A 24,499-nucleotide genomic window follows, 5' to 3' on the forward strand; every position below is an offset into this window, starting at 1 on the left:
CGGAATCTTTTCCCCCCAATCATCCGCTCATTGCGTGTTGTTAACGCCATCTAATATCGTCTCAATTCACAATTTGCGTCCACTTGACATTCGTATAATGATTAAAATGTACTGTATTATATAGGCTATGCATTATTGCTGCTACCAGCAGAACATCTGACCTTGTATACATAGTTTACATATATACGAATACATGAACAGAAGTTAGAATGCTCGCAATAGTAATAGTGCTGATTTGACAGTTCGCAACCAGTACAATTCAATACAGCTTTTTATCTTGAAAATGTATGTGAGCACAGAGCATACACTGCTACAGCTCATTCAATATATTGCATTTAGACTAACCGGTCGAATCTAAACAATTGACAGAATATAAAGCTTGCACAGTGCACAGTGCACACATGTGTATAAGTGTATATATTGCGTTTCTTCAAATCAGATTTCATCACCATTTTTCACTTTAGTGTTTTCGCTTCGAACACAGTATATATTTCCGTCTAGTAAGCCATGTATAACAGTGACAAGTAGGACATTTTTCTACAAGAGTGAAAAAAAACACAAAGAAAAAGATAAACATGGACAATGAAAAAAAAAGAAGACCGTATCGACCGAATGGTCAAAATTGGCAAAAAAATAATCGGAATGGAGACAACAATAAGAAAAAAAATAATGGTAATGGGCCTGCAGCTGGTTCAAGTGGTGCTGGAAATGGAAAAGAGAGAAATATTAACCACACAAAACCAATTGGAAAAAAAACACTTGAGGCTGTGTTGAAGGTGGAAAATGACGCGGAATTAATATTAAAATTGTCGTCACGAATGAACGGATTTCTGATTTTGCTGGACCAACAAAAAATTGGATCAGATGTTATGTGCCTTATTTTATCCGCATTCGCAAGAGTGTCAAAGAGTTCCACTGAACTTGACACAATTCAATTGTTGGTTCACTTTTTCATGGAAATAATACCAAAGTTGAACACGACATCGAACTTCAATCGCGAGCTCAAACTGTTCATTACTGATTTCAACAAGTATTTTGCACCATACTCACTGCACCAGAGAAAATACGTCGTAGCCGTTGAGGATTTGTTGACATTTTTGCGCAGACTCCAATTGACGGTTTACCAAAAATCGTATGATGCTGTACGCGATCTAATGCAACTCATAACTTCGCAAATTGACTTCATAAATCGAAAAGGGAACACATTGAATGAATTCATTGTTGAAACGATGAGCCAGCTAAACGATTCGGTGGAGAATTTCGAACAAATGAGAGATGAAACGGAACAAACGGAAGTTTTATTGGAACCACCAGAAGATTTCCGCAAAATCGGCATTTACCCTGACACATTCGATATTTTACATAATCACGAGCCATTCATTCGCGCAAATATCGTCGAAGGGAAGTATGTGGCTGGCGTTGATCATTATTTGGATGTTCAATTTCGTTTGTTGCGTGAAGATTTTGTGCGTCCGTTGCGAAGTGGTATCACCCAATACCGCGAAATAAGGAGCAAACCGGATGCGATGCGTGCCGCAAAGTTTCGTATTAACGAATTGAATATCTATCAAAATGTGCAAATTTACGGATCAAAAATGGTGCACAGCGATCAAGTTCATTTCTGTAGATTTGATATCACGCCATTTCGAAAGATACGATGGCAGGTGAGTGCCAATGAATATTTCCTTTGCGATAAGTGATTATTTTCTTTGCGAATTTGTCTAAATTCCTTTCAAATCCATCCAATTCTACAGTACAACAAACGCATGATGAATGGATCGCTGGTATGCCTCTCCCCAGACGATTTCGGAACATTCTTCTTCGCTACGGTGGCCGGGCAACGCGATCCCGAAAAGCTGGCTAAAGGTGAATTTCAAATAAAACTTGAAGTCGAGAGCTCGGCGATGCCGGAGATAACTCCGTTAATCACTTATGTTATGGTGGAGTCGCACGTGTACTTCGAGGTATGTACTTTTTGTGCTCAATTACAAATATATCAAGGAATTAATTTTGACGTTCTGAGTAGGCCTATCGTCACAATTTGAAAGTGCTACAGAATTTCGGCAATGACAATTTTCCGCTTGAAAAATACATCGTTGATGTTGATAAAGACATCTCACCTCCGTCATATTTAACCGAAGACTCTGTCTTTCTAATTTCGAACGGGTTGCCCGAGGACGATCCCGATCGAAAAATATCAGCAGTCGACATGTTGAGCAACCAAGAATGGCCACCGCGTGAAGATTTCCAATTGGATGAATCGCAATTTGAAGCGTTCCGTGCAGCATTGACAAAGCAAATGGTCGTTATTCAAGGTCCACCAGGTAAAATGATCTGTAGCATATTTATACTTTTCTGCTCTTTAAACTATGCATTATTCGATTGATTTAGGAACCGGCAAAACGTACATCGGCTTGCGTATTGTTGAAGTTTTACTTACAAACACATCGCAATGGCCCATACTGGTTGTTTGTTACACGAATCATGCGTTAGATCAGTTCCTCGAAGGCATACTGAAATTTTGCAACAACACAGAATTGGTTCGCATCGGTGGCAAGTCACAATGTGCGGCATTGGAGAAATATAATTTGTCATCAATCAAATCAGACATGAAATCGAGACGAGAAGTACCAACGTTCATTCACCATGGCCGTAGGGAAAGCAGTTTTCATTTGAAATCAATTCAAGAGGATATTTCCAATCTTGAAAATAATATCGAACATATTACTGACTCAGTGCTCGGATGGGAGCTCGAACAAGTCATTAAGAACGTGAACCCGGACCACTATTTACAACTGATTAATTTGGCGAATGGTCGCCGTTTGAATGAGGGAATATTGAATTGGCTTGGCTATGTCGTAAACAATGAGATTGATATCCCAGAGAATAATGAAAACAACCTCGACAATGACGTTGCCGCTGAATTAATTCAGGAAGTTTTTGAGGAGCCAGAAATGGACGAAGAAGATGTGAAGGCCATGGAAAGAGAACGAATCATCGATGAGAGTTCAGATGAAGAGGATGAAGATAATTATGATGATCGTGAAATGGCTCAACGTCTGATAAATCCCAATAATGTGCCAATAAATATTAATGAAGTCGTTTCGATGGATGAAGATGCCGATGGCTTCAAGCTCGATAAAAAGGGTCGAAAGAAGTTGAAACAAAAAATTAAACAAGAAATAAAGAAATCAGAAACAATGCCAGTGGATCAAGCTAAAACAGTTGCAAATATCAACGCACTTTTGCCAAATAATCGGTGGAACTTGTATAGACTGTGGATTAAATTGTATGTGCAGCAATTTGAAGAAGAAATTAAACTTCACCGTGATAGATACAGAACCGAATGTCTTCGTTTCGAAGGTCTGCGAAAGCAAGAGGACATTGAAATCGTAAGAAAAGCCAAGATTATCGGCATGACAACGACCGGTGCGGCCAAATATCGCCATATAATTGATGGGACGAAGCCGGTGATAACAAGTAAGGCTTATAAAATTATCATTTACATAAATCCTGATCTTCTCAATGATTGCACAATAAACCAACACAGTGAAGCGCAATGCTAATATATTCAGCAAATCCAAAACCTTTCTGAGTTCAGTTTGCGTTGCTTTTTTCCCTATCGGAAGTTCACTAACTTGAATCATAAATGACGTTTAACGACCTTTGGGACACATATGTCCCATTTTGTTTTTCGTCTATAATTTCCACATTTTTAAATCGATTTCGATAAAATTGATTTCTCTTGAAAAAGAATGAATGTAGCTACCCGAAAGTACCATAATATTGGATATATATCATCACTGTGCTCAAATACGACACTCCAAAGTCGAAAAATCGTAATTTTTTTTTTAAGTTGCGCCAAACCCTATATAATTTGAACGGTGCAACTTTTAAAGCTGAAAATTTGAAATGATGTGCGGAATGTCCGGTACTTTCTAAAAACAATTGTCTTTATTTAGAAAAAACGTTTTTTTCACTTTTTATTGCGTTTGGCGCGATGGGACATATGTGTCCCATAGGTCGGTAAAGGTAAATGAATACCCCGGATTTGCCTGTATTCGGACCATTTTTCGCGAATTTTCAAACGATTAAATTCGTTATTGAATCTTAAATGAGCACAACAAAGCATAATTCAAACCATTTATGGTTACAAACAATTCTAAAAACTTTGAAAACGAAAAAGATTTTACACGTTGTTCTTATGGGAGGCATGTTTTTTTTCCGTAGAAAGATAGTTGCCGTTACCGACCAATAGGACACATATGTCCCATGTTTTTTTTCTTCATATTTCCAGTTGAAAAAATAATTTTTGATAACATTTTTACTATGGTTTTTGGGGTCGCTGCGCACGAATCTGCAATCAGAATTGCAAAATTCCCATCCGTTCAATCTTGGTCGCCAAAGGGTTAAAATGTAATTTGTTACAAATGCCATTTCCAACATTTGTGTAAACCTTATGACGAAAGCGTTTATTTACTTTCATGTAATCCGTATCGGCATCTATACAAAGTGCATACCTACATTAGTGCAATAATCGCTGAATATGTTCCATTTACACTTCACTTTGTTGCAATAGACACTGTTCATTGCTCTAATCATTTTCCCTTGTTTTCAGTTGTTGAAGAAGCAGCCGAAGTGCTCGAGGCACACATTGTCACTGCACTTTGCAAGCGGACAGATCACTTGATTTTGATCGGCGATCATTTGCAATTGAGACCAAATCCGGCGGTCTACGAACTGGCGAAGAAGTTCAACTTGGAAATTTCATTGTTCGAACGATTGATCAAGAACCAAATGGAATACTATCAGCTGAAGCAGCAGCACCGAATGCGACCATGCATTTCATCACTGCTAGTGCCACACATTTACAAGCAATTGCTTGACCATCCATCCGTGCTTGAGTACGAAGATGTGAAAGGTAAATCGATTTTTAATAATTTGGATTAATCAACGAAATCTTCATGCAAATCGATTCTTATTCCTTAGGTATTTCCAAGAATATGTTTTTCATAAACCATGCTCAGAACGAAAGCTCCATGCAGGAGACTCGGAGCCATTTGAACTTGCACGAAGCTGAATTCATCGTTGAACTGTGTCGATACGTCGTTCTGCAAGGATACGAAACATCGCAAGTGACCATATTGACTTGCTACTCCGGCCAGTTACATCAAATTCGACAGCTGATGCGTACCCAACATATACTGAGCGGTGTTCGGGCCGCCGTCGTTGATAATTACCAAGGCGAAGAGTGTGACATAATTTTGTTGTCGTTTGTACGGAGCAATGAGGAAGGTAACATTGGATTTTTGAAAGATTCACACCGCGTTAATGTTGCTTTGTCACGTGCACGCAAAGGGCTTTATTCCATCGGCAACTTTGATTGTATGGCCGAGAAAAGTCAACTATGGCAACATTTATTGTCAGATTTAAAAGCTCAACAGGCGATTGGGGACGCAATGGAAATCTACTGCCAAAACCATACTGACTACAAGAATTTGGTGAATTCTAAAAATGATTTCGATGTAGCTCCGGAGGGCGGTTGCTCGCGTCCATGCGGCCAGCGGTTGCCCTGTGGTCATTCATGCGCAAGTGTATGTCATATCATCGATACAGCACATGTTGATACGTACAAAATTTGTTATAAAAAGTGCGACAAAGAAATTTGCGATTTGAAACATCGATGCTCGAAAACTTGCCATCTTGGAAAAGAATGTGGTAATTGTAAAGTTCTGGTCCAAAAGTTGCGAACGGAATGTCAACATTTCGTTCGTGTTTCATGCTCGTTTGATCCATCATTGGCCAATTGTCATGCACCATGCGAAAAGAACCTCACCTGTGGTCATAAATGTAAGGCTCGTTGCAGTGAAATTTGTGGTTCAAAACCATGCAATGAACGGGTGCAAGTAAAATCACCATGTGGCCACACAGTTACTGTTTATTGCTCCGACGCCAAGAATAATTCGAGATTACTGAACGCATGTAATGTACGATGCTTAGTAGAATTGGAGTGTGGCCATTTGTGCGAAGCTGGATCCTGTGGTAAATGCAAACTGGGCCGACTACACACCAGGTGAATATATTTAAATGCATGAGATCTCTTTCAGATTTGAACTTTTGTCTTCATAAAACGATCTTTCTCTACACTTCTCAGTTGCAAGAAGAAATGTTCAAGGATCCTAATTTGCGGCCATCCGTGTCCGGACGACTGTTCTGTCCAATGTGCCCCGTGTAAACAAAAGTGTATGAACAGCTGTGTCCACTCCAAATGCTCGTTTCGCTGTGGATACCCATGTCCACCGGTAAATGATTATATAATAACTTTCTTCAGTAAATAATGATAAATTAACGCTGTAACTTCTATGGTTTTCAGTGCATGGAAAAGTGTGCCTGGCGTTGCGATCATTTGCAATGTTCCAAACTGTGCTCCGAACCATGTGACCGCGATCTATGCGATCATCCAAGTACCAAATTGATCAGAAAATGTCAGCATCCTTCGATTGGTGTTTGTGGTGAAAAAGTACCGCGATTGTGCCGAATTTGCGACAAAGATGAAGTCGAAGCGATATTCTTTGGGAATGAAGATGAAAGTGACGCTCGCTTTATTCAGATGGAAGATTGCAAGGATGTAATTGAAGTCCAAGGATTGGTTTATTGGATGAATGATAAGCCCCAATCAGACGACACCAACCAGAATTCAGCCAACAATCAAAACAGCATTCAATTTAAGACATGTCCGAAATGCAAGACCATTATACGTCACACCAAAGCGCTAAACACTTTCATTCAGGCCAGCCTAAGAGACGTTCAACAGGTTAAACTCAAGACATGTGGTGAGCCAGAGGCAAACAAAGCTACACAACGTATTTTATACGAGAAAATTGACGAAATCTTGAAGAAAGAGTCATTTAGCAATGACCCGCTACACCTATACTATATTTACAAAGAATTACTGAATGATACGAAATTAAAATCCGAACAAATGTTTGCAAAACCAAACCAAACATTGATTGAGCTCAACAACAAATTCGAATTGGTCGAAAGGCTCAGAGAGATTTGGTCGGAGTTCGAAAAAAGAGAAAAGTCGAAACAAAATATTTGTACTGAAGCGATAGCCGCCTTCGATAGTCGCCTGCGAATGGCTGCTTCATTCATCAAATATTACAAAAACTCAGCTCAGCAACGTGCTGACATTTCAACTGAAATGTCATTTCTACAATTGATGGGCGATGTGATTGTAAAAGCAAGCAAACAACCGTTCAACGACACTGGAATGAAATTATTGAAGGATGCATTTGAAGTCGCCAACCGATATGGCAGTGCCACGGATAGTGTTCGAAAAGAATTTCAAGCGATGGTGAGCGAAGCGTGCAAACATGCGTCAGGAATCGGCATTACGATGGAAGAAAAAAAAATGATTTTGAAAGCAATGGACTTCGGACGTGGTCATTGGTATAAGTGTCCAAACGGTCATGTATATGCCATTGGTGATTGCGGTGGGGCTATGGTGACAAGCAAATGTCCAGAGTGTGGACAGACAATCGGCGGTGCAAATCACCAGTCGGCAAGCGGCAATACTTTAGCTACAGAAATGGATGGCGCTACAGAGCCGGCATGGCCAACTGCATTCGCTGGTCGTTACTAATATTTCTTGGTAACTATTCCATCGATATCATCATCATATTATTTGAACTATATTACAGTTCACCAAAATAATTTTAATATAGCATTTTTTATGTATTTTTTCTCGTTATCAAATAAAACTATATATTCTCTGAGAAAAAAGAAACTTTAAGCATAAATTTGATGAGCAAACATGCAAGATTTTTGCACCGCTGAAAACTGTTCAGCCATTCGTTTACTATTATGATGATCGAGTCGAAATCCATGGTCTACAAGCTTTTCGCAACATTTTACAATCATGTGGACATCTAATTTCGAATCTTTAAATTAATCTTCATGAGATTAATGGAAACGATAGCCTGGAAATTGCCAGAGAGGTTGTAATTCGGTGTTCTGAAACATTGCCTCAACTTAAAATTGTTGATTGTGATTCGAAAGTCTTCACAGAAAATCAATCTTCTTGCAAAATGTTTAAAAAATAACATTCAGCGGTGAAATTACTTGTGCACAACCTGAGGCCATATATCTCAATAATTTTCTACAGAAAATGCATTCGTTATCATTCGATTCAGTTCATATGCGTAATTTAAATATATAAAGTTTTCCAATTTGGAACAGTTGTCTGTTAAATTTTCGCCATGGAGCCCACACGTTCAGCTTGTTTACACTGACACTAAATTTTTGAAAGCCTTGAAAGAGCGTTCGAAACTGAAAGTTCTGAAAATTCATTTGTTGAAGAGTGATTATTTTGAATACAGTAAAGAAAATCCAGATGATGACAAAATCACATTTGATAACCTCGATGAAGTAGAGTTGAATTTCGTAGAAGATTTCGAGCTAGAAGAGTTCATTGAATTTACCGAAGACTCATTGGTAAATGTAAAAAAGTCAAGGAGGGTGTTGTGAATGGTCAACAGCTCGTAAAACTGGCAAGTGTTAGTCCAAATTCCATCGAGGCATCTCTTGACTGTGCTCTAAATGCTTTGCCAAATAATATCACCACATTCGTTGAATTTAAAGGAAAATTGAATAAATTATACTTGGGAGCATCAAACGAAACACCGCACGACACTTTACGCGACCAATTGGGAGACAAATGGATCATCACAGAGGTATGCTCTGATGCAAAGCTATGGGGCACGTCCGTATGTCATCCAATAAAAATTGTGTTGATGATACTGCTTCTTCTTCTTCATACTATCGTACAGAGCTGAAATCGTCACTGTTGTCGTGCGAACACAGCTCTAGCTGCGCACACAATTATATGTGTGTGTGTAAAGAAGAAGAAGAAGCAGTATCGATATTCAGTTTGCATACGGACGATCGGGCATTATCATCGAACGACGGTAATTATTTTACGCAAATAAAATTAACTCAAACGTAACGTTCAGTTTCAAGTCAACAAATGGCCCAACTTTCAAAGTCACATTTAATCGGTTATTTTAATGGTGAAAATTAATATATCCGCGCATATTTGTAAATTCATTTTTTCACTGCTTCAAACTATCACATCATTTCGACCGATTCTTCCGGTATAAATTGAATGATGGCTTTTGCAGTCCTAGAGTCACAAACTAAACGTGTAATTATCTAACGTTTCACATAGCCTTTGTCCTTTTGGAAACGTTTACCAAAGGCTATTCTGGACCGTTTATCATCTGACTACTTACCAAGCATTTCCATCTTGATTGTATGATATATGTTTTTATGTTATTTTAAAGAGATACTTTTTAACTTCATTCAGCCAGAGCTTGGCTGTGTTAAATAAAAAAATAAATAGATACACACAGAAAAGAATCCCCGGAAATTATAGGTGTTCGCCGTAAAATTTGACATTTATATATAAATTTCTATGTACATTTTACCGGCAACACTTGAATTTTCCGGGCGATGACATAATTTCAAATATTCCAACAGAAATTAGCGCCATCTGTCATTTCAAGCGGTAAAATATATATAGTATTTGATAAAATGTTCGAAAATATGTCATCGCCCGGAAAATTGAAGTGTTGCCGGTAAAATGTATATAGAAATTTATATATAAATGTCAAATTTTACGGCGAACACCCAAAATTTCCGGAGATTCTTTTCTGTGTGTATATAAATACAATACAGATCTGTGATCATTTTCGAAAAAGTAATAGTACAACTTTGTGAACATTCACTCAATTTATTTCAATGGATAATTGAAATTTCGTCCAAAAAAATGAAAAAGCCGTCCAAAAAATATTACGAAAATGGAAGAATTTTTGGTCGAATTTCTCATTTTTTTTGGCCGGTTTTGAAAATAAAATTATAAAAACGTCCAAATTTGTTTTCGTCTCCAACTCTGAAATTAGAATTTCGTAAAAAATTATTCGAAATTCGTCCAAAAAGAGTCATGTGAAGAAAAGGTAGGCTTTTGTCATGAATCCAAATTCCTTTTTCGGAAATGTGTGGACGAATTTCAAAATAATTTGGACGATTCTCTCAATATTTTGTGCAATTCCCGAAATATTTTGGACGATTTTCTCAATATTCTGGACGAATTTCGAATAATTTTGAACGAAATTCTAATAACAGAGTTGGAGACGAAAACAGATTTGGACGTTTTTATAATTTTATTTTCAAAACCGGCAAAAAAAGAGAAAATCGACCAAATTTTTTTCCATTTTTGTAATATTTTTCTTACGATTTTGGAAAAAAATTTGGACGGTTTTTTTTCATTTTTTTGGGCGAAATTTCAATTATCCTTCTGCAAAGTGGTTGAATTGAAAATTCAGTTCAAAAATCAACGCCAAATTCAAATATTCAAAACTTTGTCAAATTTCATGAAAGTTGCCCAACTCAGGATGTTTCATTTACAATGCATTCAAAATGAAAATTGATACATGACAAAATTATATTAGATACTCTGAGAAAAGAAATTTAGGGTTATATTAAATTTTTTGTTTTGACACTTATTTCACAACAAGAACTTGAAAACATTGTCGTGATATTCGTTACTAAATATATTTTTGCCGCTAGAGCACCACAAAGTTTTTTTGACTTTGTAGTGAAAAAAAGTTAGGAAAATTTTTGGTACCAGAAATCACCACAAACTTTTTGAATTCATGTTGTGAAATAAATGTCAGAACAAAAAGTTTAACATAACCCTAAATTTTTTTTCTCAGAGTAATTACTAATTGTCAATGGAACATTGACTGTTTTATTTTTTCGTAAATTCCAATAGCCTATGGGTGGACACTAAGCCGAGTTCAACTTTGTAGTAATTGTGATACTTCTGTGGATTTAATTCCATATCCAAAAACCATTGGCGGACTTTGTATTGCATAAATTAAATTGTTTTGTTTTAATTAACCCATTATTAGAGAAATATACAACATATCAAAAAGTCATTTTCACATCTTCATATTTCGAATCTTTGACAGAGAACGGAGCATACGGCTTATTGTCAGACAGCGGCCAGTACTCGGCAAGTGTCGCATTGCAAAAGTGAAATGTGTGATAATTCATTCAACTAGTTGCCATCTTTATCAGCATGATGTTTATATGTGCATTGATAACTATAAATATGTGATATTGAACGATGAACTTAAAAGCCATTTTGATTAGGAATAAGCAACGACTCGTACAGTAAATGCATTTTTCATACATGTTGCTAATGTTTCAGTTTTCCATATTATTCTGGTGTCTGATCCACCATCATTATATTTGTCGGAAGCTGGCTTTAGAAAAAAAAGTCCAAGTCGTCTTGGCCAAACAAGAAACTACGTTTTTTTGGAATACACAATGTGTTTTAGTAATCTCTGTGTTTTACATTTGTTACTACTTAATTGCTAATTTATAAATACATTCCGTTCACTAAAAAGTCTGCATCATGTGCATAGCCTTTGCCGCGTCTGACGCGTTTTCGAACGGCTGTCGTTCGGCAACTGATAACCATGACTAAGCCAATTGTAATCAAAATGCCTGGAAAATAATAATAAAAAATAGATCGTCTCTTATCGCTGTAAAAAGATTAAGACCACAGTTTCTTTGGAGTAACTTACCCAAAGCAAGTGAAACCACAGCGCCTCCCGGCCGATCGGCTTCGCCATCATGATCCATGAATTCTACTTGTAGGCCTGAATGTATCATTTTCATTTGCTGCGCCGATGCATCCTTTGTGACCACCCGTTCTTCGGTCGATTGCTTGCCAATTTTGTTCACCTTACGATGTTTCTTTTTCTTTTTCGGTGGTTCAGTCGTTGTTTCTTCTTCGTCTTCGTTATTATAATCGGAATCTTCCGTTGACTTAGACTCACCTTTATTTTGTACTAACAGACCTTTGCCATCTTTCTTTCGATCATGAACGGGGACATCTTTTATCACACCAATCCCTTCTTTTTCAGGCAATACCTCTTCATTATCGTGATTCGGATGGTTAACACTCGGCACATTCGGCAGATTAGACTCCGAAATCGGCCAATTTACATTGTATTGCTGTTGGTTATTCAGTTGCGTCTGATCGGATAATCCCACACTTTTCTGGTATTGAGTGTATGCAGGTTTCTGTGGGAATTGTAGCGGCTTCAAAGGGAACTGTGGCATTTGTTGTTGTGGCCAATTTGGAACTATATTTGGATCGGTAAGACCATTCCAAGCGTAATTATCCTTTGAAATGCCAGGGAATCGTGGCATATCTGGCTGTAATCGGGCTATTTGTTGTGCTGTATCAGTGATTTGCAAACCCCCATTTCGATTGAATACAGCTTTGCTGGTATCTAAAAAGAAGAAACCGAATTATAACATTTGAATTTTGTCTTCTATTGAATCGTAAAATTACCATCGGTGTATTGATGGACGGCGGTTAAATCTGGCTGATTTAAATTCGGCCATTGAGGAGCTGTCAAAGGATCTTCACGATTATGTCCAATTCCAATCTGAAAACGAAAATCATGCAATTGAATTTTCGATCAGCATTTCCAGCTAAAAATGAACTCACATTCGCATCGTTTTGAACGTTGCTGTTGCTTAAAAGCTGTACACGACCATCAGCTGACGCTTTGTTCTGTGTGGCTTCGGGTGTGCGTGTTATCGATTGACACTGAGAAGAATGAAATGAAAACGAAAATAGAATCAAATATCATTCGTGAAATCACGCAAGAGACACATTGCAATTGATCGTACTTCTGTTATCGCAATTGCAATTTGTTTTTGTATAAATCATCATGTAATCAATGTGTTTACCTCTGGACCTTCATCACTTCCATCGTCGCACTGGGGTATACCGTCACATGCATTATAAACTGCTATGCAATCGCCTGAATGGCATTGAAATTGGAACCGACTACAGTGCATCGTTGCATTTTTCATTGGTACTGCAATTGCTATGTGTGCACAAAAAACGCATTCGAATCCATTAGAGACTGTACAGCAAATGAAAACATTGTCACAATTTATTTTACCTTTAATTGTCGTCGTTTCAACTGCAACGGTTGCATCATTTGATGGCAATTTAGCGCTCACGGCATCGCCTGATTTCCTTTTCAAGCTTTTCAATTCGATTTCATTCTGTGACAGCGTCACCATCGCCGCATTATTTACTTTTTTCAACGCAACTGATTGTGCCGGCACTTTTTTCTCAACGGAAAAGATTGCGCTGGTATAGTTTGCGTGCTTTGAAAACTTACATCGGAAATTCTGTGCAGGTCCACAATGGAAGAGGAAACACTCGCCTTGACCCTAAATTGATTGAATGAATGAACATGGCACGGTTGTGGCAAATGAAAGAAGTGAACAATTTCTAGATGTGTTTTACCTTTTCTTCGTACACAAAAACATCACAATTTTCGGTTTCGCAGCACAAATGCAAACATTCGACTTTGGTCAAAGCGTCAGCACTCTCCAAAAATTTTGCACCTAATTTCGTCGATTCTTCCGTTTTAATAATCATGTCATTTTTTATATCGAATTTCCCTAAAGAGAAAAAATCGATATCAATACAATTCAATGGCGAAAATACAAATGCTACATCCGTATAGTAATGGAAAATTTACCAAGACATGAAGCAATATCCATTCGTTTGACAATGTTTCCATGATGGACACACTCAATCCGGTGCAATTGTAAGAAAACACAACATAAAACCAACATAAACCAGTGCAAGTCACTTAATTTTAACATATTTATTTTCCACATAGCCATTAAAAATGTAGCAAACTAGATTGCAGTAACAACAATTAGACAAATGACACTTTTCTGTCGCTATGAGGACGACCGACCATATGGTAATGCGCGGAATTCACATTTGGTAAATTTTGTTTTAGTTTACAATCAATAACAAGCCGAATATGAAAGGTAAATTTTTTTTTATGAATTGCTTTGCTAATGCGATTTAATACGCAATTGGATGGTGTCTAATTAGTGAGGGCTTTCCTGTGCTTCACATAGAACCACCGTGTAAATTTATTATACTTATGCTTTCCTCTTCGCGGTGGAAAACTTTGTAGTCTTTTTTCGTGTGTAGCTTGTCACTTTATCAGTGTGTTTTGATTGTTGTTTTCGCTATGTGGCGACCGATCGATATAAATTCGGAGACATTTCATTGGATTCACGGTAGATGAATCGACACTTCCATCGGCAGTTACATGGTTGTCTCTTTTCCGCTTAAACTGTTTTCGTATTTTGACGGGGTAATATGTTGTCAAAGCCATTGCGCCGACGCGAGCATTTTTTGTCATGAATCACGTGCGATTTTGCAAATTAGTATTGTTGTTGCTGCTCCAGCATACATTCCATCTATAGGGTGGTCACGGGCAATGCCACAAACAATGCACTCAAGTCACGTGAAACAAAGCGAGACGGAGACTGAATCCGAACGATGTACGTGAGCCACAATGAACAAGTGACTGAGCAGCATCGGTGTATATGGTTAAAATTCTGGAAAAGCGCATTGATTTATCGCATTACACCATCGAAGCCATTCCTTTTTTGAGCGTACTCAGTTCGACACTGCACATTAAAACGTCTAACAGAGTCGAAAATTGCAACCATAAAACACAGTTTTATCTCTGACTTTCGGTAATTTTCTCATTTGAAAATGGAATAGTGTAGTTCATTTTGTGTGTGCAACGACAAAAAAGCGGATCTTTTCATTTGTAAGTGATGACTTTTTTATTGAATGAGTTTAGTTGGATTATTATTTGAGCTAATTGATTCCCCGTTTGTGGTTTATGCGTTCGCCGTTTGTGTGTGTGTGTGACTGTGTGGCAAGAGTCTAATTGATAACGAGGTTCTTTCATTTCTCATTTGCTCATTTTGAGGCAATGTCATAATTAGCGAACAGAAACGATTTTTTACGATTTATGCAAGAGATTGTTTTACACACATCATCTCAAAAGTTTACTTGCATCGTTGTACACGAATTGAATTACCGTACATTTCATTCGTTTGAGTCATACGTTTATATATACGTATATATCTCTTGAAATTTACGTGTTTTCCCATTTCTTTATGCCGAACCATCATATCAATGATCTCACAACAAGACATTTATTTCTTTTTATTCATTCGTTTTGGTCACACAAAAAGCATACTAATGACGTGTGTATCAAAACACATCAAAAGCGAAGCATTCAGAGATCACAAAAGTGCGAATATGATTGAGCGGTAGGTAGTTCCACAATAAAAACAAAGGGATATTCATGTGAAACATGTATATGGGAAAAAGACACCCAACGTATTGAAATGGATTTTTTTCTCTGGTGCTTCTGCTGCCAAAAAGCGAGAGACCATTGTGTATTCTGCCAAAACATAATACACCTGTGCGTTTAAAATGTATTGAAAGCATAAGCGACTCATCCTACCACATGCACGACAGGCATATATATATGTATATATATATATATATATAGCGTACACAAATGTCACGCTCGCGAACACACACACCAGCAGCAGCAGCAATAAAAAAGGCACATTATTTCATCTTCAGACGAACATATAAAAAGAATGACCATTCATCCCAGGAGACACTGCGGTAGACGTGCACTTATGAGAGGAGGTGACTGACAAGACGAATCGTACGATGGGCTTGATCCATTTGATTCTGTTATAGCGGGTTAGATGAGACACATAGAAAAAGGCGAAGCGAGAAAAAACGGAAAATTTGTCTTTCGAGGCGAGTGAGAATGGTGTAAGTGATGTCGCGCGCTCAATTCAGAAGCGATGCTTCTTTTATTCGATAATGTGGGCGACACAAAGGGGTCAGATCCAGTGCCAACAAACTCTTGTGATATAAATTATGTACATAGATAAAAGTACACATGATCTCTCCATTATTGTGCATTCAGTACCTGTTCAGATGGTCAAATAGTGTCTCAGTGTCTAGGTCTCATCGCGTCTCCCCCACAAACGCGATTTTGGCTTTCCACTCGCTCTCTAGCTCCGGATGAACATTCTTGCATTAGATTTTCCATGCGCAAACAATACACCAACACGCGCATACATTTGCATTTTTCGTTCATGCCAATTTCCACACACAACATACACGAACCCTGTGGTCTCAACACAGTTTATTAATTTAGCTCGTATTTCTACTTAAATCATCGGTACTGAGAGCGTTCAAAATAGCGAAAAAAAAGTTTTCGCAAACGCGAGAAGTCATTGTTGTTCGTTGGGTAGTGAAAGAAGTTGCGACGAGATAGACAGATAGGGAGAGAGGAAAAGAAAGCTAAAAAACCAAGCAATAGAACACAACTCCAAGATAAATAAGTGAAATTCTACATTGTTTATGGGAATAAGCGTGGACGAGGAAGAAAAAATTAGCAATAAACGAATAGGCAAAAGGTTCGTTCCGCCACAGAAAGCAACCATGAGTTCAGTTGTTGTTTGTGTGTTTTTTTTCTTCTTCTTCTTCTGTTTCTCTTCAATATTTCTTTCTATCGTAATATTCATTGACTATTTTTACATCGCCGTTTTGCAGTATGTTCAAGCTGTACTTCTGGTCTCTAGCCATTACCGTACGCTTTTTTTGTGTTCAGATTGTTGCAGAGCTTGTGTGTATGTGTGTCTGTATGAGTGAGTGAGCGTGTGTGTATAGTGTATACATCGTTCTTATTCGGTTATTTGCCCCGCATATATTCCACTCTTCACAATAATAATATTCTTATAGCCATCAAATTCCGTTCCGTGTATATTTATGCTGTTCACTTCGGTTCAGTTTCATTTTTTTTTTCTTCCACATTTTATTTTGAGTTTATTCTTCGCGTTTGTTGATTCTTTTTTTAATCTTATATGTTGTTTTTTTCCTCTTGCTTTTCTCGCTCTTTCTCTTCTCGGGCGTTAATTTCGCAATGGGAAGCCGAATGATGAAGAAAGAAAAAGAAGAGAAAAAACAAAGTATGAGGAGCAGAACTCAAAACAATATTATTTCAATGAATTTATAAAATACATAATGCCGATGGATGAGTTTGAGAGTATAGACGATTTCAAAACGGTATGCATTCAGAGTGAACGCACCGAATGCGAGAGAAAGAGAATCAAATCAACGGCTGACGAAAGAAAACATCGCCGTCGCTGTCGTCGTCGTCGTGACTCGTTGACTGTTGAGCTTATAGCACGTCGATTCGAGTGTTTGCGAACGGTTGGTTCAGTCTCAGTTTATCAGTGTATTCTGAAGCACATATTCGAAACATCTTCTTTACGGGACGTGCGGAATATTCAATTTATTCCACGAAAATCGTTTCATCCAGCAAGTCTGAGTGTTTGTACAGCATTTTATTTTTCATGAGGATTTTTTTTTTCTCTTGTATAACGTTTTATTTATTTTCTAAATCTTCATATGGATCGTGAGCATATTTTGTGAAATTTTGTGATTGCTATTATTTTTCATGTCTGAAATCATTCGAATGTCCAATGGCACGAATGACCGCTCCGCACGGTTTGAATGTCGTTGATGAATCGACTGCAATTTAATCGTTTTATTTATCTTGTCTGGTGTGCGAATTAGAGAATTCGTCTTTGTTGAGAGACCAATAGAGACAACAGAGATAATTCTTGGAAATTTTCTGTTTTACCTTTGTCAAAGATTCGACAAAAAAAATCATAATTGCTATCAGGTTTCGGCACCATTTAAGTGTGAATCAAATAGCTGAATACCTTTGTGAATTGTGACAGTGCTTAAATATATTATTCCATCTTCATTCTTTGATATATAGCAAACTTAACATTCAATAGACACCGATGTGAAATGAACGGCTTCGAATCAGTTTACTTCTAAGAAGAAGAAAAAATCGAAGAAAAAAAAAACTTATCTCGATTATCCCGTTAAAATTGAAGCTAAATTCAAGTGAATCAAATGTACAAAGATTAAAAACGCAAAAAATAAAAAAATAAAAAGCTACAACCGAATACTATTCAACACACGATGAATCGTACCAAAAGAGTGCTTGAGCACGGCGAGAGAGAGAGAGACGAAGAGAAAGGAAACACAGAATAAGAATAATAATAACTGGAAAAAAGGTTACGAAAAACCGCGTCTTATTAAGCGTGCACAACAATTATTGTTACTTTGGCGTTGTTCGGTTGCTTTTTTTTTAATTTTCTGGTAATTCATTTTTTTTCTGTTGCTGCCATCGTTGTTGTTGTTGTTGAACTGATGAAACCAATTGATTAGCATTTTGAAAGAAGAAAAAATGAGCGCGGTTTCAAACGAAGAAGAAAATTGCTCCGGTTCTGCACAAATTATTAATCCCCTCTCCCAATTTCAGTTTATGTATGAAACGTGTACGATGTGCAACAGAAAACTTCACTCAAATTTCTATGAATTCGAATCGGTTGAACAATTAAAAAAAAATGATCCAAGACAACCCGAAACACTTCGTATGATTGAACATAAAAAAGAAAGAAAATGACGCATTTTTATTGGGAAACATTAAAAAAACGTAACGATTGTGAGTCGCTTTAACGCACCTCGACGTTTTTTTTTGTGTGTGTTGTAAATTCTGTTTCTTCTTTTCGTATATTTCAACATTGTCTTTCATCATTTTATATATTAACCAATGATGTTCAATGGTTGCGATGGTTGTTGCTCATATCTTTGTTCAAAAATAAAAAAAAGAAGTTTTTTTTTGCGCTGTTGCGTTAAAACTGCTGACTGTGTGGTTCGAATTTTCGGTGTCGATGTGCTGTACTGTGCCATTAGTGCAAATTATAATTAATATGTAATTCTAATGATAGTTGCGTGCGCGCATAACAATAACACGAACTGTTGCGAACGCGGTGGATGATTTCGGTTCGTATACGATGTGTATTAAAGTATCATAACCGCAGCACACAAAGAACGGCTGGAAAAATCAGATTCGCAGAAAGACAATAGCTGTTCGGAATCGGAAAAGTCTATACGAGCACCACAAATAATAATTACATCGAGTGCATAGAATATTCGCGTAACCATTACAAAATAAGTATATTTCGGAGCGTGTGTTATTGTTCTAATTTTTTTTATGGGCTCATTTTCATAACAGTTATTGTTGATAATTGTGTGCATTGCTTTCCATTCGACACTTGAACGCGCGCGCGTGTGTGTCGTTTCAGTGAATTATTTGCTTTCGCAGCTTTTATTGATGGACTTTGATTTTCTGGCTTTCGACCACATCAACCGTTTCACACAAAGCCCCCGCAGTTCGAGCTATTTGTCATCATATCAATTGAGACGAGTGATTCAAATCATTTGTGATCCGGGTATCAAATTTAACGTCACGTATCTTTTGTACGTGTTTTTTTCGGGAATTGCATCGGTCAAGTTACAACCAGCAACAACAACAGCAGCATTCTCGAGAGGGCCTAAAAACAAATTGAATTACACGCCAAGCGATGATTACCAGCTAAATTGGTATTTTGCGTACGGTACAAGCCTACATCACTTCAACTCAATTGCCAAGTGCATGATGTGAATGTACGGAGCCAAATCAAGTATGCAAATATTTGATTATGCACGATGATGATGCTTCAAGTTCATTCAACAGAGAGTTATTTCGAATCCGAATCTCTGTATTCCGTGTATTACATTGTGTGCGCGTGTGTTTCCGAATACATTTGAACCACTTAGTCTTCTCAATTCTCTCACTCATCATCGGAATCATTATCATCAATAAAAAGCATTTCCCAGTTGCTTAGCTTTTTACAGTATACATAAACACTCTCTCGAACGAGAAGCCAGTATATTTTCTTTTTCGTTACTTTTTTCCCTTCTTCGTATTTCGTGCATACAAGAATTTGACACAGAAATTGATAAAAAGAAATAAACAGCGTACAGAACTCGTATTTTGACGCGTTAGTATGGGTGCGTGTGTGCATTTCGTGACAAGAAAGATGTAAAGAAAAACAACATAAACAGCAGCAGCAACAACATACAATTTCTTCTTTCTCGCATTTCTTCTTTTGACTGTGTGATTTTCTGATATGAAGAGTGAGTGAACAATGGTGGCCCCATATAGGTTTACATGGTACATATATTGACTTATTAATAAAGTTGCGCCTATGTGCATCGTGAGCTGCTTCTGCTGATGTTGATGGACAGTGTTTGTGGTTCTTTTCATTTCATTTTATTTTTTTCTCTTCAAAACAACAAGTGTCTATTGTTGGTCAAGTTTTCGCTTTAATTGTGGTTGACGCTGTTCGCTTTTATAGCCCCGCGTACGCATAAAAGATATATAAATGTGTTTGCTGGTCTGTTTTTTTGGCTAGTTCCATTCCAAAATAAGACTTTTATTTTTGTTCCTCTTATCAGTCACAAACGAATTTTATTCTCTGTCTATTCGAACTTCAAGTGCTGTGAAGGCGTGTGAAACACATTCATTTGAATTATAGTTGTGAATGAGACTCTGCTTTTTTTTTCCTTCGTTATAGTTAATCTAAATGGAGATCTTTGTTTCGCTTTCTTTGAATTTCAGTGTGTGGTCACCGCTAAACAAAAAAAAACAACTTGAGTATCGAACTCTATATGTTTCCTAAGGATCGAAACGCCAAATATTCCATTGATACTGGACATTTTAAGATTGGTGGAATGCGATGGTAACACGAACCGACTGAAAAAAAAACATATCACAGAAGGTGATGATCAAGCACGATCCATTCGTTTGCCCGTGTTTTTGTTGCCCATATGTTAGATTACATTTTCTGTGAAAAACACCATATGACCTCTCGTATGAATGAAAGTGGCTGAAAAACCTGTCGATAACTTTGAGACAGTTTGACTCACATTTCGTGTGTTTGTATGTGAATGATAGCTGCGTATTCCACGAATCTTAGTCATTTAGTTGCCCCACAACATTTGAATTGAATGTGCTTAACCAGAGTAAAGAAGCGCATTGAAACTGTCCGAAAATATTCGACAATCTAGTCGGTTGCTCGCTGTCGTAGCGCACAGAGAAACTGTATCAATATTTATTTCAAAACCATAATTTGTACATTCTAATCGTAGTTTTTCTTTTTCTGTTTAGTCGTCCATAAAATTCTAGATAACGGTGTGATAAACAGTGAAACTGGACAACGAATAATAATATAACATTGAATCTTCAAATCTATTTTACAAATCTAATTCAATTCATAATTTCGCGAAAAAAGCAACTACAAAAAACTGAAATGCAGTGCAGTTTACAGTCAATCAACGATTGCGAGCGATCGCCAAATCGAACAAATTTACGTGTAAACTTCACCGAAAAAGGCGAAGCGGTGAAAGAGCGTCGTGAAAAGTTTCTTACCGCCAAATATGGGTCGCATCAAATGAGCTTGATCCGAAAGCGTTTGGCTGTCGAAATGTGGCTGTATGATGAACTCCAAAAGTTGTTCGATCCACCCGTAAGCCAACACACCTTAGTCACAAATTCATTTTGATTGATTTGTTGTTCAGTACTAATCCCGTCAATTTCGAACCTATTTTTAGTCTGAAGCTATCGATGTAGACATTGATGAAATTCTCGATATGGACTCAGATGACAGTAGAATAAACCACTTAAGAGTAAGTTTAATTATTAATTTAACCGATTTGTCCGTGCTTTTCGACCAAAACCGTTTCTATTTTGTTCATTGCAGCGGCTGTTGACTGATTGTAAGAGGCCTCCACAAGACATATCGGTAAGTGAATTAACGATTATTATCTGGCAGCTGGCACTTTTTCTATGGACGCAATTTTTCTTCAATTTTTTTTTTGCATTTGCAGAAATTCATTGCTGATCTTCTCGACAGAGCTAAAACTCTTTAAATCACTTACTGTTAAGATTGTGAGTTAAGAGGGAGATGAACGAGATAGACAAAAAAAAACAAAAATCGACAAAAAACATCAATTTATGAAAAACACAATTTTTATTGCATCTAAACATAAGGGATAGTAATTGGATTGTAAGTGCTACTGCTGCGATTACACATTATTTGTACTTTTTCATAAATTCACTAGCTATTATTTATGATGTATCAAACAAACAAAAACAGAATAGATGTAAAACGAAATTTTTAGCTTAATGTACGATCGAACGGGGAGAATTTGAAGATGAACAACCAACTAAATCACAAACTCTGCGAATCACATTGCATTCAACAATAACAACAACAACAATGGCAACTGAAAAAGAAAATGTGCAAAACAAACTCACAAGCACTTTGAAGATTGACAAATGCATACCTTAACGATAACGATATCATCCAAATATTATATATCATTTAGACATTTTAATAAGATAAAAATTAATAAATAATTGTGTAGCTTAATGGCCAATGGTATTTCATTCATTTTACTCAATTTGATCTGATTCAACGTGATTTGGTGATACATGAAGGTGAGTGTAAGCAAAAGAAAAAAGCTTCGATGAATAAACTGATTTATTCAAAAAGATCTTCTTCTAAGGCAAAATGTACATTTGGAACAAAACTGTAATGTAAATATGAAAACAATGTCACCGAAGCGCACCCTGGCGGATTTCACTGGTAACATGGCCACTGTCAGAATAATGCTAAAGCTGTCTGAAGCACAACAACATCCAAACATTTGTTAATCACAAAAATTCATTTGGAGCTACACCACATAGTTTTGGCTCGTTCAAAGTAAAATTACCTAAAATTTAGAAAGAGAAAATTGAGATTTGGTAAGCAAAGACTTCGTAGTTAAATCAATCAGACTAAATATGACGGACAAACCAGACCCGATCAGAAAGAGAACGGATATGTCATCGATCCCAACTAAGCAGTACATCGACCAAACAGTGGCCCCAATTTTGCTTGAAGGTTTGAAGGCACTAGCAAAGGAACGTCCCGCCGATCCAATCCAATATTTGGCCGATTATCTACTGAAGCACAAGGCAAATAATGGCGAACAAAACCGAGAAGAGCCGGCCGAAAATGAACCAAACTAAGGATGAAATGGTCAACACAAAAATTTGTTTATTAAAATAGAAGGAAATAAATTCATATGAGCCCCATCAAAAATGCATAGTTTGGTTTCATTTTCAGCAGATCTGTTAATGTTTTTGGTTTCGATTCGAAAAAGCAATTCGTTTCGTTTACGGTGGTTTGTATTTATCTTCTTTCAATAGGGACGTATAATTCATCTTAACCTATATGTCATATCCATTTTTAATGACACCTGTCAACATTATGGCAATTGATTTTGAACACGACATACTTTTGATAAAATAAATAGAATTATCGAATTTTTCTCGCTTGACTCCTCAAAAAAAGTGTGCGAACAAAACTAGTTGAATCATTTTGAATTAAGGCTGAATTTTTGTGTTTGACTTTCATTCAATTGAAGTCGCTACGTGAATTTCATAAAAAAAAAATTCATTCAGAATGACGGAGCTGTTAATCGATCCGAATATTCGTGTTTGGGTATTTTTGCCCATCATTGTGATCACGTTTTTGGTCGGTATTATTAGGCATTATGCATCGATATTAATTTCATCACAGAAAAAAGTTGAGCTCACGCAAATTCAGGATAGGTAAGTTTATGGTTTGCTATAAGCATTTCTGGCATACTAAAGTTACATATTTCAATCGATTTGGTTTGTGTTATAGTCAAGCCATGATAAGGGCTCGGTTGCTACGAGAAAATGGCAAATACTTGACGGCTCAATCGTTTGCAATGAGACGGCATTACTTCAACAATGCGGACACCGGTTACTTCAAGACACAAAAACGCCAGCCAGTCAGTCCAAATTCCACGGCGATGTTGTCGGACATGGTCAAAGGGAATTTCATCAATGTATTGCCAATGGTTTTCATCGGAGGTTGGATCAACTGGATGTTCTCTGGATTCGTGACGACCAAAGTCCCATTCCCATTGACCCTTCGCTTCAAACCCATGTTACAGCGCGGCGTTGAATTGGCCTCACTTGATGCAGCCTGGGTGTCCAGTGCATCGTGGTACTTTTTGAATGTGTTTGGCTTAAGAAGTATTTACACTTTGGTTCTGGGCGAAAACAACGGTAATTTTACTGCACTTAATTAGAAGATGAAATCAATAGAATGAAATCTAATTCTAAATAAATTCGTATTTTAGCGGCCGATCAAACGTCAGCGATGCAAGAGCAAATGAGCGGAGCAGCCGGTTCAATGCCACAAGATCCAAAGGCGGCATTCAAAGCCGAATGGGAAGCCCTCGAAATTACCGAATATGAAAATGTACTGCAAAACGTGGACACACATATTTATGGTGCAATCAGTGAAAGTCTGTAGTATTTGAAACCAAAACTCAAGAGAAAAAAAAATTCAACAATTAAATTAATTGATTTGCGCATTGAAAATGCTTTGCATTTTTCATCTCAGTGTCTGTAACTTTTACCATATTTAAATAAGTTGGGTAATTGTAAATCAATAATGAAATTAAAAAAATAAACGAATGAACAAAGAATTAGTACAAATC

General features: G+C 37.1%; 4 protein-coding genes across 12 annotated transcripts; 3 read left to right on the forward strand and 1 right to left on the reverse strand.

Moving 5' to 3' along the window:
* The first annotated feature begins 200 nt into the window (after positions 1-200).
* On the forward strand, positions 201-7,789 carry LOC129573257 (NFX1-type zinc finger-containing protein 1-like). Its single transcript, XM_055453630.1, has 8 exons — positions 201-1,664; positions 1,755-1,964; positions 2,027-2,324; positions 2,392-3,480; positions 4,619-4,921; positions 4,990-6,073; positions 6,155-6,302; positions 6,374-7,789. Exons 1-8 carry the CDS (start codon positions 576-578, stop codon positions 7,643-7,645), a joined length of 5,493 nt encoding a protein of 1,830 aa, XP_055309605.1. The 5' UTR covers positions 201-575; the 3' UTR covers positions 7,646-7,789.
* Positions 7,790-11,379: 3,590 nt separating this feature from the next.
* LOC129573258 (uncharacterized) lies at positions 11,380-14,200 on the reverse strand. Its single transcript, XM_055453631.1, has 8 exons — positions 13,644-14,200; positions 13,406-13,563; positions 13,053-13,329; positions 12,835-12,974; positions 12,590-12,691; positions 12,431-12,527; positions 11,655-12,368; positions 11,380-11,574 (listed from the first exon to the last, which is right to left on the reverse strand). The coding sequence occupies exons 1-8, from the start codon at positions 13,789-13,791 to the stop codon at positions 11,447-11,449; spliced, it is 1,764 nt and encodes a 587-aa protein (XP_055309606.1). The 5' UTR covers positions 13,792-14,200; the 3' UTR covers positions 11,380-11,446.
* LOC129573262 (protein phosphatase 1 regulatory subunit 14B) lies at positions 11,997-22,350 on the forward strand. Of its 9 annotated transcripts, none has more exons than XM_055453642.1 (5): positions 11,997-12,232; positions 21,087-21,444; positions 21,530-21,604; positions 21,679-21,720; positions 21,806-22,350. In XM_055453642.1, the coding sequence occupies exons 2-5, from the start codon at positions 21,229-21,231 to the stop codon at positions 21,845-21,847; spliced, it is 375 nt and encodes a 124-aa protein (XP_055309617.1). In that variant the 5' UTR covers positions 11,997-12,232; positions 21,087-21,228; the 3' UTR covers positions 21,848-22,350. The 9 variants fall into 9 exon arrangements, with proteins under 9 accessions (XP_055309617.1, XP_055309621.1, XP_055309613.1 ...); XM_055453646.1 differs by lacking the exon at positions 11,997-12,232 and adding an exon at positions 14,577-14,744 and having other exon boundaries at positions 21,105-21,444; XM_055453638.1 differs by lacking the exon at positions 11,997-12,232 and adding an exon at positions 14,579-14,744.
* Positions 22,351-23,218: 868 nt separating this feature from the next.
* Positions 23,219-24,497, forward strand: LOC129573260 (ER membrane protein complex subunit 3). Its single transcript, XM_055453635.1, has 3 exons — positions 23,219-23,576; positions 23,653-24,062; positions 24,137-24,497. The coding sequence occupies exons 1-3, from the start codon at positions 23,428-23,430 to the stop codon at positions 24,310-24,312; spliced, it is 735 nt and encodes a 244-aa protein (XP_055309610.1). The 5' UTR covers positions 23,219-23,427; the 3' UTR covers positions 24,313-24,497.
* The last annotated feature ends 2 nt before the right edge of the window (positions 24,498-24,499 follow it).

Source organism: Sitodiplosis mosellana, unplaced genomic scaffold, assembly GCF_009176505.1.
Source record: "Sitodiplosis mosellana isolate CC-2019 unplaced genomic scaffold, AAFC_SMos_1.0 Smas_scaffold_6033, whole genome shotgun sequence".
In the NCBI taxonomy this organism is placed as follows: domain Eukaryota; kingdom Metazoa; phylum Arthropoda; class Insecta; order Diptera; family Cecidomyiidae; genus Sitodiplosis; species Sitodiplosis mosellana.